The 14,961-nt window shown below is 39.3% G+C and overlaps 1 protein-coding gene and 1 non-coding gene across 3 annotated transcripts; both read right to left on the bottom strand.

Annotated features, from left to right (window-relative positions):
• Window positions 1–227: 227 nt before the first annotated feature.
• Window positions 228–14,609, bottom strand: RANBP1 (RAN binding protein 1). 2 transcript variants are annotated; one of them, XM_060785709.2, is made up of 6 exons: window positions 14,490–14,609; window positions 7,397–7,533; window positions 7,136–7,293; window positions 6,299–6,427; window positions 4,764–4,829; window positions 228–2,953 (listed from the first exon to the last, which is right to left on the bottom strand). In XM_060785709.2, the coding sequence occupies exons 1-6, from the start codon at window positions 14,502–14,504 to the stop codon at window positions 2,832–2,834; spliced, it is 627 nt and encodes a 208-aa protein (XP_060641692.1). In that variant the 5' UTR covers window positions 14,505–14,609; the 3' UTR covers window positions 228–2,831. The 2 variants fall into 2 exon arrangements, with proteins under 2 accessions (XP_060641692.1, XP_060641693.1); XM_060785710.2 differs by having other exon boundaries at window positions 228–2,950.
• LOC132782231 (small nucleolar RNA SNORA77) lies at window positions 4,154–4,284 on the bottom strand. Its single transcript, XR_009632064.2, has one exon. It is a non-coding gene; the product is annotated as a small nucleolar RNA SNORA77 (small nucleolar RNA).
• Window positions 14,610–14,961: the final 352 nt, after the last annotated feature.

Here is a 14,961-nt window from a genome sequence, read left to right as displayed (position 1 = left end):
GAGAAATTGTGTTAGTTATCTATACAATAAATTCCCCCTCAAATATTGTTTAGATGATCCCTCAGAATACCATTTCCTTCCCTTCTTTTGTTGTTCTGCCTCAAAGCTTATGATTGACATTTCACAGTGGAGACACCAGGGCAAAAGCTTCCTTCAAATGTATATTGAACCTTGACCTGTAGAACGATTTGGAAACTCTCCTTAATAAAGACAACATGACTCAAAAGTAATCAGTAATAACAATTTAATAGGGCAAACCATACCTTCAAACTGTAGACTGGACTGCAATTCCATTTTGATTTTTAAAAAACTGCATGTATTTCATTTACAGCATCTGAATTTAGTATACTCAAGACTTGGTTTTCAGTGTCACTGAAACATTTTATGACGTTAAAAGAAAAAACCTACACAAATCCTATCAGTATGGCTTCGATTCAGTTTTTTAAACTTCTTTCCTGCACAGAAAGCACGATACGAATTATAAATAGGTAATGCCCAGTGTCAGAAGTTTGAATGAAACGGATAAAAATTCTGGACTTTACACAAAGAGATTCAACAGATTCAAAGAATGTCACACTTCAACACACACAAGCATCTCTTCCCCAGCCCCAGCATGGTTATTTGCAAAGAGCTGTACATGTTGACATCCAGAAAGCACCCGTTTCTTTAACATAACAATGTTTCATGACCGGCATGTTAGAATTTAAAAATGACATAAATTGGAAGTGTTAAAAACCATCACAAACATCCACAAGGACATGGTAGAGGATGTAGGAAAGGATACACTTTGTCTTAAGACCAGATGTATGGAAAGGTCTTCAGCCTAAGCAATGGACATTGGGGACCAACACTGAGTGAGGAGGTGTCTTAGGACTGAAAAAAGGCACATACAACATGTGGCTTGTCGCACCTTCTCTAACACCAATCTAACACCACTTGCTGTTTCAAACACTGAGGAAGAAGTAAACCCACAAAAATGTTAAGTTGAAAATTATTTCAAAGTGAAGGGTAAGGACTCCCTTTGACAAGATAAATCAGAATCCACTTATGGCAACTTTCACAGATGGACTATCCAAATACAGGTAAGCTTTGCCACCAAGGACATTTCTGTCAAATGAATCGACATGAGGTTTTTTCAAGGACCAGTTTGAGGTATTATTCTGTAGGCTTCCCCTACTCCAAGAGAAAGGTCCAGATACTTTTAGCTGTCTTGACTGACTCAAGTGCTAAGAGTAAAAAAGGACACTATGCTATGAGGTTGACGGTATGCGGAAGATGTCAATGAACAGGAGATAAACACCCTGCAAACAGGAAGCATTGTTTGACATTGAAAATCAACTCAATTGAAAGACATAAGGATGTGCACCACATTCTTTATGTTAAGCAGACGTTTTGCCATACCTTTGAAGAAAGGTTTACATGCAAAACTAGTACCGCGCATACAAACAGAATGTACCTACAAATTCACACATAGAAAGTTTGAATCTTTAGGCTCTGCATTGGCTGTCTGTCTTTATCTCAGAATCATGAATTTTGGAAGGATCAAACAAAGAAGAGGTGAGATAAGATTTATTTTTTTTAAAATGGGCTTGGAAGGGCCTCAATCCAACCGCAAGGACAGGCATATGGCCTTATTTTGCAATGTAAATAGTAACTCATGCATGATAGATGCCTAGCCAGAAGCGCACTTTGGGGCACCTGGGCAAAAATCTAGACTGACTGACCTGGAAACAAGGCTCCACGTGGATGGCATTGACAGTAGGGAAGAAAACCATTTCTAGTACCAATGCCATTTAATCAGACACCTAACATATTTCACTTGTGTTTAAGACAGTAAATTATTTGAAGTTCAGCTTGACCAACCAAGTTTCTTTCTTGGTGACTGTTTTGATGCTTTGAGCCACCAGGCGTTTGCTTTTAAAAGTGTCCTTTTCTACATCTCTTTAGAACCTAAGGCTTCGGTGGGTCAATTGTCTCTGCCTCATCCTCCCCAGAAAGGAATGGTAAATGCAATCTGTAAGATGGCAAAGTGTAGACCAGGACATACACTAGAAAAGTCTCAGTATTGGTTGAAAGGATAGGTTTAACCTGAAGTTTTAAAAAGATAAATTTAGACATCCCACACCTATTGGAAAGACTGCTGATTTCCCCACATAGCACATGCTTGTTCTGCAGGGTGAGGAAGATTTCTAAAATATAGTTTTATAGTGTTGCCACTGCCAATTTGTATTTTCAGCGATGGCAAATTAAAAAAATGCTTGTTCTATCTTGCTTCAATATCTACAAGTTACCGTTAAGAACCCCAAAGAGGTGGCCATTCTATGATGATGGCCTTCCGCTCTTAAAGGGCAACAGCTACACAAAAACACACAGGTTCACTCAAACCCCAGTTAGAAGGAAAAGGAATCTTAGCAGAGTTCTCGTGTTTCAGTCATTACAGCTTTCAGTCACAACATATGAAAACATCTTACTTGCACTTTTTCCTATCAGTATAATTTGCTTATACTACATCTCCTCTAAAGATATGCACTCAAAAATAGAACCCAAGGTAGTCATTGCAGTCACACACCTGAAGCATATAGAAAACTCACTTCTGTCCTTCGATACAACTCTCAAAGCTTTATTCTCTCTTAGATGACTATAAATAAGTGTTTCCACTATGGAAAAGAAAGTTTAGTACAGTACATTTTCATGACTGGGGAATGGATATTTTCTGAAGATCTCTTCAAAAAGGGCAAAAGCTTAGAAAAAAATTGAATGCTGGAATACAGTTCTTTATAAAGTCCCTTGTAAAAATTAAAAAAGAAAAATAACACAAGGCCCAAGCTGATTTATTGCTTTTCGGTCTTCTCCTCAACTTCTTTCTTCTCAGATTCTTTGCTTTCTTCCTTGACAGATAGTTCTTCTAGTTTCTTAGCAACTTTATCAGCACTATCATTTTTATCTGCTCCTGCTAAAGAAAGTTTTAAGATAAAGCATTAAGAGTGTAATCAAAATTCAAATGAAGCAACATTATGGAAAGTTGTATGAAAATAATAGCCTATTTGGAAGAGTTTGGAGAGAAGAACCTGTATGGTGTATGCTGGATTTGGATCGAAGGTACTGAAGTACTTTGCAGTTCAGACAGCCTTGATATACTGGCAAATCTGTACCAAATCTACCTGACAAGATTTAATATGACAGAATGAGACCTACCCTCCTTCCATATATGCTTTTCCAACTTCCTTCATGGCAGGATTGTCACTAAAAAATATTTTCTATTTACGTGATTGACTGATGAATTCCGTGAACATAAACAATTTGAAATGGTATATGTTGTATCACATAATAAAAAAGATCGGAGGAGATAAAGCCCCAGCTTCCTATTGCTAAGTGAATACACTTCTTGAAGCTGTCCCAAAAATGGAGAATATAATGTAAGCTGTTTGCAATACAGAAATTTTTGCATTTCCTTTTGTAAAAGTTAGATATGATAAACTTTATATAATAATGTAACTAAATTGTTGTCTTAGAAAGGTTATTTAAATATGTTTCCTTTTATTAACCTAGTTCTGCAAAGGCCTAAGACTAATCTTAGTCTCAACATTACTTTAGATCACATGTGTCAAACTCCAGGCCCACGGGCCAAATCCATCCCAGCATGTCTTTTTATGCAGCCCTGCAGATGCTGGACTACTGTAGTCCTCATCATTCGGCATCATGGCTAGATTGATGGGAGTTGGGATACAGTAACCATACATCTGGAAGGCTGCAGTTTGTTCCATTTCATCAGGAAACTGGGATTTAAATACAAGGTTTGTGGATGGGATGTCTGACTCTAAAATGTCGTTTAACCCTTCCTCAATCTCAGCTACAAGGGTTGTGGGATTGCAATACCCATCACCCCCACTCCACATGGTGGATAATCAAAAGGGATGGGACTTGTTCAATAACATATGAGGACCCAAGCTGGGGAATAACCGAAGAGCACTGGCCACTATGTCAAAAAATTATAGCTGGTACTCTGTATCCACAAATTCTCCATCCATGGATTCAACACCCCTTTGAAGGCAACCATAAGGCTAATGTGGCTTTCCATGAGTTTGAAAGCCCTGCTTTAAGAGAATAGGGCTGTCATTAAGTTTTCAAATTCAACATGAATAACCAATCTGAACATGATGTGCCAAGACCAATTGAAACAGAGTCCCACAACAGGGATATGTTCACAACATCCTGGATCATTACTCTAGCAGACCTAAAAAGCACCTTGACTGAATATTGCAGTCAGGCACAGAGTGAGTCTGCCAACAAGAATCATCATCATCATCATCATCATCATCATCATCAGTTGCTTCTCCATAAACTGTAGGCCTGAACACATCAAAATTACTATCATGTGTGACTGCATGACTCTCAAACATCAAGTTTCACGTCACTACACCAAAAATATCTTTTTTTCTGGCAGAAGCTGGCAAGGCAGACAAATGCATGACCTTGGCCAAGTCACGCTCTCTAAGCCTCGGAAGAAGCAAGGGTAACACACATCACCAAGATAGCTATCTTGACAGGTATAAGATGCAGAAAGGAGCTAACACCGTTGGCACTTTAACATTGTTGTGAGCAAAGGAGGGGTGGCTTTTTAATTTCTTATGCATATTGGAGGAAAAATCAAACGCTTGGCTCTAAGTACATAAATAAAATACTTTTACAGAGATGTTGGACATTTCTTAATTGCCGTATCGCACAGAAAAGAGAGCAGGAAGCATGTCTAAGTCCTTACTTACCTTTCTTTCCCTTCTTATCAACCTCGTTCCTACATTCCTCAAATTTTGCCTTGAATTTCTGTGCATCTGTGCCAAGGAAGAAAAAAACACATGAGTATGCTGCAATGGATTTAGATATTGCAAAGATAATATTAATCCTTAGCTGCTTAAAGAAGGATATGGGAAAGCACTTACCCCCTTTCCCATCTAGACATTAGCTATTATGTAACAAACCTACATTTATACATATCATCCACAAAGTATATTAGGTTTTCTACTACAGCCATCAATACTTTGCAGCTACTTTTTTCTGTAAAAAGCAAGTTTTAGGGGTTTTGCTCTTATTATGTAAATGCCAGTGCTTTAGTTTTGTTGATTGGCTGATGAATTTTGTTTTGGTTGTATAATAAAACTCTGGGGTTTTACAAAAATAACTGTGGTATATACAGTTTCGAAAATGAATTAATTAATGGTAGCTTATTTATTTATGATGATGTGTTTAAATATATGCATTTTGTTGTATGTACATTATGGTGATGTGTTTTAACTTTGTTGTGCCCATCTTGAGCTATGAGGAGAAATGGGTAACAATATTATTACTGTTATTCTGTGTTTTTATTTAGCAGGGGAATTCAGTAGAAATTTACATTATAAGAACCTCAATTTTGAAGACCAGTAGTGCAACACTATTAGATTGCTCCACTAAGCATAAATGGCGACATGAGGTTGGTGTTATTCAATATAACAGGTGCACACCTGATTCATCGGAAAAAATGGCAACTTTTCATTCTGCAAACCAGAACCCAAAATTTTGTCAAATGCCTGTGTCTCACTTGCTCTTAACTAACTGTAAATCCTGAATGACAGGTTCTTACCATACACACACTGTTAATCTTTATTGCAGATCTTTAAACTTGCTAACAATACTTCTTACTGGTGCAGAACAAAAAGGGGACATTACAGATCCTGATAGCAACCTATGTGGGAGGGTTAAAAAGACCAATGGCTCTGCTAACCCCATCCTCGAACCGTTTCGCACATAGAAATCTGAGCAAGTCAGGACACACAAGGATAACAACCCGTTGTCATAAACAAAAAGTTCACTCTCACATAATGTGGTACAGAGTTAGGATGAGTCACATTACATGTTGCCCTCCAAGACATTCTGTTTTTCTACAACAAGAACAACAATTTATTTATTACTCGCCTCTCCTTGCAGCTTGAGGCAGGGTACAATATGGTTAAAACAGAGGGAGAAAACAAAAGACTAGTAACATACATATAACAAATATACACAGATAAAATACAGATTAAAATTCACCCTCTAACTTAAAACTGACTGGATAGTGATGGGTTAGAAATGTGATGCAATCCTGATGGAACAAATCACTATTTAAATTAGTGAAATAAAACAGATAACAGAACTATTAAAAAGCTATTCATAACAGCAGAATTACTATAAAAACAAAATAGAGAAAAATCAGTTTGTATATGCAGTCTACAACTCCTGGTGTTTACATACTTAATTTAACTAATACAAATTGCTTTCAACTTACTTTCTGCATTTAAAAATCGGATTGCCAGAAGTTCTGGCTTAGGGCTCTCATCCGCAAAGTCAGCATGTGTATTCCAAACCCATGCCCTGTCACTCCCAGCATTAGGCTTCAGCTCCATCAGAGGGGTAACTTGAAGAAAAGGGAAAAAGAATGGATGGGAACTAAAGCAAAGTAAGGAATAGGTGCTGAGGCATAAGACTGTGACTACGAAATTATATGATCACTGATACACAAGACAGTTGAAAGAATTGTACTTACACTTAAATCTAACTCACCAACTTCATGAGCAATTATTACAATTAAGACAGGCCAGAATTTTGCTACAAATGTCCAAGATTGTTTTCTCAAAGCTATTCACAGTATACTTTTATGTTTCTCATGCCAGTATGCTTCACAAGTCTTCAGTTAACAGACTAATATTGTGTCCACTATAGCTGATTTCCCCCTTTCTATTTTGCTCTGTGGTTTATGTATGACGTCTGCTTGTAGCATACTGTGGTCTGCATTAGATTAACCGATCTGTGAGAGGCTTTATCTGCAGGGCCTCAACTACACAAAAGAAGGTGGATTGCAAGTTTCTGCTCTCTCCTAATTCCAGAAGTATTTTGAATATATCAGTTAAAAATATATATCCGCTTTCAGCATCTTTGGAACTCAGAATAACTAATATAGAAGGTTTGTCCCCACCTAGATATCACCATATATATTAAGTGCTTTATGGGTACATTGCAAATATTTCATCTCCACTGTTAATATGTTTTTTGGTCTAAATGTCAGGCAGTTATGCAAGAATTTTATCAGTCGTACTGTACCAAGACAGTAAACCAAATCACATACTGTAATGATTTGCACATATTTTTAAGGTTTTATCTCTCCTCATCAAGAGGCGGATGGTCCCCTTCTCCTTGTGCTTCAGAAGCTTGACATCGCCAGTGCCACGCTCTTTCCATTCAGGAAGGTCATTTTCTGATGCAAATCGGAAGAGTTTTGCCCGCCTTTAAAGGAAAAATATGGAAGACATAAATTTCTTTCTGTGCAAAACTTTGCATCCAATATTTAACTACATGAAACCCTGGAAGACATCACCATTTTACTTACATCTTGAAGAGTTCCTCCTCATCTTCTTCAAGGGTTTTGATCTCTTGTTCAGGAAGTGAGACAATGGGCTCAAACTGGGGATCATGGTTAGAATCATCAACGCTGTCAGTTGTTGACTCATGCTCCTCGTGTGTGTCCTGTAGAAAATTATGTGAAAATAAATGAGGGTACATTACGCTGCCAAAGACATATTATACCATACTCCAAGACGCTAACCTAATTAGATCCAGGAATAAAAATGCAAAACATTATAAATTCTGATTTTTTATTTCTGTGTGCCCCTCTCCACTCAATCTTTTGGTATTCACAGAATATTTCTTCAGGACATGGGAAGTCATTTAGCTACTTTGATTAATGGCCACTGACAGACCTATCTTCCAAAAATATCTCTAGCCCATTAAAAAAATAATGTATGCTAATGGCCACCATCATAACAGTGTTGCTTCCAAGTGAGTTCTAGTACATTTTATTGTGAAAATATTTCATCCTAGTAACAGTGGAAGGCAGATTGCTTCATTGTATCAACAATCAGAATCTTAAAACATGCCATTATTTTTCTAATGCTAACACATTTTAGGGACAGAAACATGATGTTTATGAGACAATTCCATGTTGTAATCTATACACATCTATATCCGAAGGGCCTGAATTCATCTATTAAATTAGAAATATGAACCTACTGCACAATAAAGGCAATCTTGCCTAAATTTGTTTGTACAGATAAAATCTGTTGGGCTTTTAGCTACATCAAGTCCTGTTAGCTTGATTACAAATCCTGCTGCATTAACAAAAACAGAATGGAGTAGAAAAATATTTTACTGCATTATGTAGTTTGAAACTACATAAGAAAATAAACCCAACTTTTCACATGGAACTACAATCACTTTAGAACACAGACATCAAGTTGCTTGGCATCTTTAAAAGAATAATACTATTGCAGCTAAGTTAAACCTGTTGCTATGATATGCAGACTTGGCTTGTGAAAGGAAACCTAGTGTGGAATTAATGCAGTTTGACACCATTTGAACTGCACTTGGCTCCAGGAGTTGTACTTTTACAAAGAGTGCAGGTGCCCCAACCAAACTACAACTCCCAGGATTCCATAGCATTGAGCGATAGCAGTTAAAGTAGTGTCAAACTGCATCTAGATGCACCCCTAGAGGGCAAGCCCCAATACAGGTACCACAATTGATTCATTGTATCATACTACAGCTGCAATACTAGGCATGCAAATTTTGGATAAAGCCTCACTGAATATAGAATATTTTCTATATTCTATCTGCTTCGAAGATTGGAAAACGAGTACAGGATTGCACTGTATAATGAATAGGCCACCTTAAAGCCTCCTGCCAGATTGAAAGTCATCACATCCACTAACTAGGAATCCTATTAGGATAAAATCCCAACATAGGTTGAGCCAAGAGCTTCTGCTCCCTGCCCCCATTTTGTGCCCATGGCAAGCATCTGCACAGATATGTGCTGAAAAGGAAGACAGAAGTATGGCTTCGAATCCTGGAACCTCACGTTGGGAGTCAGCCTCATTGGAGTTCAGTTAGATGCCCTCTTAAGTGAGATGCAACAATCCAGCTCTTGATATTTCTAAAGCAGTGCTATTTAAATGCAGTGGCCACTGGCTGTTGGCCCGCTGTAAATTTCTTTAAAATACATAAACAGTCATAACCACTGGGTATAAATATGGTATGAGTTGAATATCCTTTTTCTGGAATTCCAAAATTGCCCACCTCAGTGGCTTAAGACATCGACACCTTTGCTTTCTGAGTATCCAATGTGCACAAACTTTATTCCTTGCATAAAATTATTCAAAATGTTATTTTCATGCTGGGTGTTATAAGGTCTAGATGAAATGAAAAAAATATTGTGCTTAGATTTGGGTCCCAAGCATTTCGGATAATGGATACTAAGCCTGTATTAGTCTCTGACCCACTAAAACAAGGAAAATTGTCAGTGTCCCACATCCAGTAACTTGGGAAGCAATGTTTTAAAGATAACCTCTACAAATTGTGTTTGGAGCACAGATCTTATGATATTTCTCTCAGTAAGTCCCACTGTTGTGTAGAAAGTTACAACAGCAAGATCAGAATGGTATATTTTGTAGAGGGGAAGAATATGCTCCTATCTTGTAGCGATTTCGTGTCTGAAGTAGGAGCAGCCCCATTCCAGTCACCTTGGGAGATAGAAAAGCAGAACAGAAATCAAATATATGTGTGCACATCCCTGTTTAGCAGGGCTTACTCTGTGATCAATGATATACAAAAAAATTCCAGCATGCTCCCATCTGCATCCGGTCTGAAGTACAGATTGAGTAGGAAGAATAAGTGAAAGGATTTATGGTTAAATGGGCTCAAAATATAGGTACACAAATTCAATTGGAACAATGAGAGAGGTCTGGACAAATGAGCAATGATTTGAAAGAAATTTGTATAAGATGTATAGGTGGTATGTGACACCAGTGAGCTTTTCCTAAGTTGTATAAAGGTATGTAGGTATAAAGATGGGCAAATACTGGAAATATGAGAATAATTATGGAGATGTTTTATCCTATGTGGTGGTCCTGCAGAAGAGTCCAGAAATACTGGACTCAAGAACATAAGCTTAACATCATGATGAAACCTGTTTTACTTCTTGGGAATGCTGGATGACCAACTAGGAAAAAGAATATGGAAGATGATTACAATATAAGATTACTGCAGCTACCTCAAAGCAAGAAGACTGGCTGACAAAGATTTGTCAATCAGCCAAGATGATGAATAAGGAGAAATCTTTGACCAATGTCAAGAACAATTGGGACTTTTCTCATCACCATTTCACAGAAATGATGGGGACAAATTTCAACTGCTGGACTTATACATTAGAGGAACGTTTTCAATGTAAAAGTATGGTTGTACAGTATTATCTAAAGGGAGCAGGCTAATAAGGAGTACAACCCAACTATGAGTGTGAGGTTCATAAGGTAGTTCTAGTAGCTATGGGTAGGTGCATATTAATGTAGGAAGGTATTTGCTTAGTGTGCCTGTTTTAAATTTAGTTTTGTAAGATGTAGTCATTTTAGTGGCACATATAACAAAAATATGCATTGTATTGTCGAAGGCTTTCATGGCCAGAATCACTGGGTTGTTGTAGGTTTTTTCGGGCTATATGGCCATGTTCTAGAGGCATTTTCTCCTGACGTTTCGCCTGCATCTATGGCAAGCATCCTCAGAGGTTGTGAGGTCTGTTGGAACTAGGAAAATGGGCTTATATATCTGTGGAATGAGCAGGGTGGGACATTTTGCCTGCATCTATGCAAAAATATGCATTATTTCTTCTTAATAAAATTAGTGTATATGTGTGTGTATATCTCCAGAGCTTATAAACACACTTTCAGGAATCAAAGACACATGCTGAGGATATGCATTTGTTTGCTATAAATTGCAACTGTCTAAGCCTTGTACCAAAGTGATTCAATGCCTCTTGATAGTTTAGATCTGTGCATATTTCACTCCTAGCCAACAACATGCTGCCATCTATAACTTTTTTCCTTTTCTGATTTGATAAATTTTGGAAACCAACAGAATCCCATAAAAGATTGAGCCTCCCTCTTCTACAATACAGATATATATATAGACTAGCATAGCCACCCAGTGATGACCAGGTTAGGTGTTTTACAATGGTACACATTAGAAATGGTTATTGTCTGGATTCGGATTTTATGGTGAATAGACTGGATAGAAAATGCATAAGGATGTAGGTGAACTACAACTCCCATCATGCTAGGTCAAGCTTATTTAAAGATGGTTGTGTTGAGTCTGTGTGTCACATTTGATCCATATCTATCAAGTGCTCTTTGGATGTGTGGGGGGATGGGGGGACAGGGGGACTGCAACTCCCATCATCCTCTGCCATTGTCCCCCAAGCCGCAGTGCAATTTCAAGTTGATCATGATGGTGTGCCAAATCTGGTCCAGATTCATCATCAGTGGGGTTCATGGGGCTCTCTGGATGTGGCAGCAACACTTTTACACACACATATACAGGCAGTCCCCAAGTTAGAAACACCCAACTTACAAATGACTCATAGTGGACAATGGGGCTGAGACAACCGAAAATGAGAGAAATCTCCCCCTAGGAAGGGAAATTCACTCCTGGAAGAGTTATCTTGAGGAAAAGGTATCCCCATTGAAGCTTGTATCAGCAATCCTTGTTTCCACATCAAGCTAAATTTGTCAAAATCCAATTATCAGAGGGGCAAAGGAAACCCACAGGGGTGTTCATCCTTCTCTATGGTATCCAAAGCATATCTAGTTGAATATAGTTCTCTTTAAGTGTTACTCCACATATCTCTCTATCTGTAGGTTTGTTCTTTAAGCTGAATTTGTATGTAAGCCAGAACCAGTATGTTTTTTTTAAAGTTTAACTCTGTATCTATAGGTTTGTTCTTAAGTTGAAATTGTACTCCAGTACATTTTTAAAGTATAAATCCATATATATATGTGTGTGTGTGTGTGTGTGGAGTTACACTCCACACGCCAGTTCCAACTTACATACAAATTCAACTTAAGAACAAACCTACAGAACTTATCTTGTTCGTAACTCGGGGACTGCCTGTATATATGAATTATTATACATATTAAACAATATAAAAATAAAAGTAATAATTACATGTGCATGTATATACACGCACACAAGTGTGTGTGTGTGTGTGTGTATATATATATATATAATCACTATCATATATATTTTATAGTAATAATATACACATATGAGTTTGTAGCACACACTGATTGTAAATTGAATCAGATGGTGAGTGTCTTGTACCTTAGTCCATATATGGACTTGTACTGCCCATTTTAATTAGTAGCTATTGCGGCATTTTTATCAAGTATTTTATTTAAATTATTGTTTCCTTTTTTTTTGTAAATGTTGTCTTAGGTTAATTGATACTGTTACTGTCACAAATGTTGATGCATTTTATGTGTTTTCATAGTATTATTATGTGCTGTTTTGTAAGCCGCCCGAGTCCCTTTTGAGAGATGGTATTATTATATATCAAACGGAAAATTTATTGGGAATCTCACATCAGAACATAGTGTATGTGTGGCCAAGACTCAAAAGTAACTCATGAAACAGCTCTGTATTTCAGCAAAGCAATACACCTGAGATCCACATATGTGGGGCTGATTGGGGTAAATTGTAGGGGGGATAGGGAAATAGGATGTGTGTTCAGTTTTATCACACTTATTTACCATATTATTATGGTATTATGGTCTTATTTAACTTAAATAGATAGGTTTTTATTAAGTTGTCTCAAGCTTTGTTGTTTGGTTTGGGATTGTGATATGGACTAAAGGCTAATCATATCTATCTATCAATCAATCTATCTCGCCATCCCTTGCCTGCTGTGGCCCAGCCTGGTGATCTGGAAAATAAAATAATGAGCAAGTGTTGGTTTTTAATATATGGAATTTCTTTATGCTTGTGGGTAAACTATTTCTTGCTGTTTCTTTGTCAGTGTTGATGTGGAGATTGTCTGATTTGACTACTCTGGAACATGCAACATATAATTGTCCTTCTTTAGGAATCCCTTTCAAATCTATGATACTATATCTGTGTGTGTGTGAATCATACATCTCTATATCTATGGCTGGATGGCTCTTTGTCAGGAAGACTTTGATTACGTTTTCTTGCCCTGGTCAAGGGAATTGGACTGGATGGCCTTGAGTATTTTCCATTGGTCATGGAGGTTCTGTGTGGGAAGTCTGCCCCAATTCTGTCATTGGTGGGGTTCAGAACGCTCTTTGATTGTAGGTGAACTATACATCCCAGTAACTGCAAGTCCCAAATGTCAAGGTCTATTTCCCCCAAACTCCATCTGTGTTCATATTTGGGCATTTGGAATATTCGTGCCAAGTTTGGTCCAGACCCATCATTGTTTGAGTCCACAGTGCTTTCTGGATGTAGGTGAACTACAACTCCCAAACTCAAGGCCAATGCCCACCAAACCCTTCTAGTGTTTTTGGTTAGTTATTGGGGTTCTATGTGGGAAGTTTGGCCCAATTCCATCATTGGTGGAGTTCAGAATGCTCTTTGAATGTAGGTTAACTATAAATCCCAGCAACTACAACTCCCAAATGACAAAATCAATTTTTTGAGTGATGGTCACTCGTTGGCTTCATAGGTGTATTGTATCCAAATTTGGTGTTAATTTGTCCAGTGGTTTTTGAGTTATGTTAATCCCACAAACGAACATTACATATACATATATATACTAGCTGTCCCCTGCCATGTGTTGCTGTGGCCCAGTCTGTGTATGTGTGTTTTGTGTGTGTATTTGTGCATATGTGTATATATGTGTGTTTGCATATGTATGTGTGCATGTGTTGTAATGCAATTTTTTATTTTTTTGGGTTTTTAAGTCTCACCCACTGTGTTTTTCAGTGTTTTTATGAGTGATGGTCACTCGTTGGCCTGATAGGTGTATTGTGTCCACATTTTGTGTCAATTCGTCCAGTGGTTTTTGAGTTCCGTTAATCCCACAAACGAACGTTGCATTTTTATTTATATAGATATAGAGGGGGGGGGGGGGGGAAGAGACACACACAATTACAGACTGAGGTTTCCTTTTCTGCCAAGACGGAAATCGTCCACGTGGGTGGCTTTCCAGCGGGTTCAACGTTCTCCAACTCCCAGCCTCGACAATGACTTTGAGTCGGGGAGCAAGAGGTGATTCCGAAAAGCATCCATTGCTTTTTTTTTCTCCCTGGAGACCAGAGCGCGCCCCCCCCCCCTCCCTGGGACCTTCAGATGGGAAGAGAGGCCTTTCAAGATCCCTTTCGGAGGGGGAGGGGGGCCTTCGGAGGAGCACGTGGGCCCCTCCCCCTCCCCTCCGTGCTTCTAACCGACGCAACGGGCGCCAACTGTGGGAAGCTGGGCGTCACGCGCTCTTCTGGCCCATGGCGGCCTCCCCAGTAGGCAAGGGCTTCCCTCCCCCTCCCCAGGGAAAGGCCTACTCCGTAACGCCCTCTCCTTCAGCCTCGAAAGCAGGCCTGGCTTTCCCCCCGTCGCCTCCGCTGGGCATTTCTCCCGCTGCCGCTCACCTTCGTCTCGGCCATGGCGTCGTCCTCGGTGGGGTGGCGTCGCCGCTGGCCGCTTCTCTCGCCTCTCTCTCCCGCCTCGCTGAGCCCTCTGCTCTGGCGCTCCGGCTCCGCCCCCGCTGGCCACGCCCCCGGCCGTTTTTTTCCTCCCTCTCTCCCTCCCTCCCTTAAACTCCTTCGCGCGCCCTGCCCGCAAAGGACGATGGGAAAAGAAGGGCTCTCCACACGCACGCACGCATGCTCCACACAAAGGCTTCCCCGCGCCGGGCAAGATGGCGCTCGACGCCTTGAGAGCCCTCCCGACTAGGAACTCCAACTCCCATCCTTCTTCCCCCTCCCTCCCCCCCTCCCCGCAGAGGCCCTTACCTAGTATCCCCAACACTGTGAAAATAAATACACAAATGATATCTATCTCCCCACAGCGCCAACATTAGCTTGTCACAGGGAAAGGGTTCCGCCTCAGCGCAAAGGCTGC

Source organism: Anolis sagrei, chromosome X (genome assembly GCF_037176765.1).
Source record: "Anolis sagrei isolate rAnoSag1 chromosome X, rAnoSag1.mat, whole genome shotgun sequence".
Classification (NCBI taxonomy): Eukaryota; Metazoa; Chordata; class Lepidosauria; order Squamata; family Dactyloidae; genus Anolis; species Anolis sagrei.
This window is presented reverse-complemented; position numbering and strand designations above follow the sequence as displayed.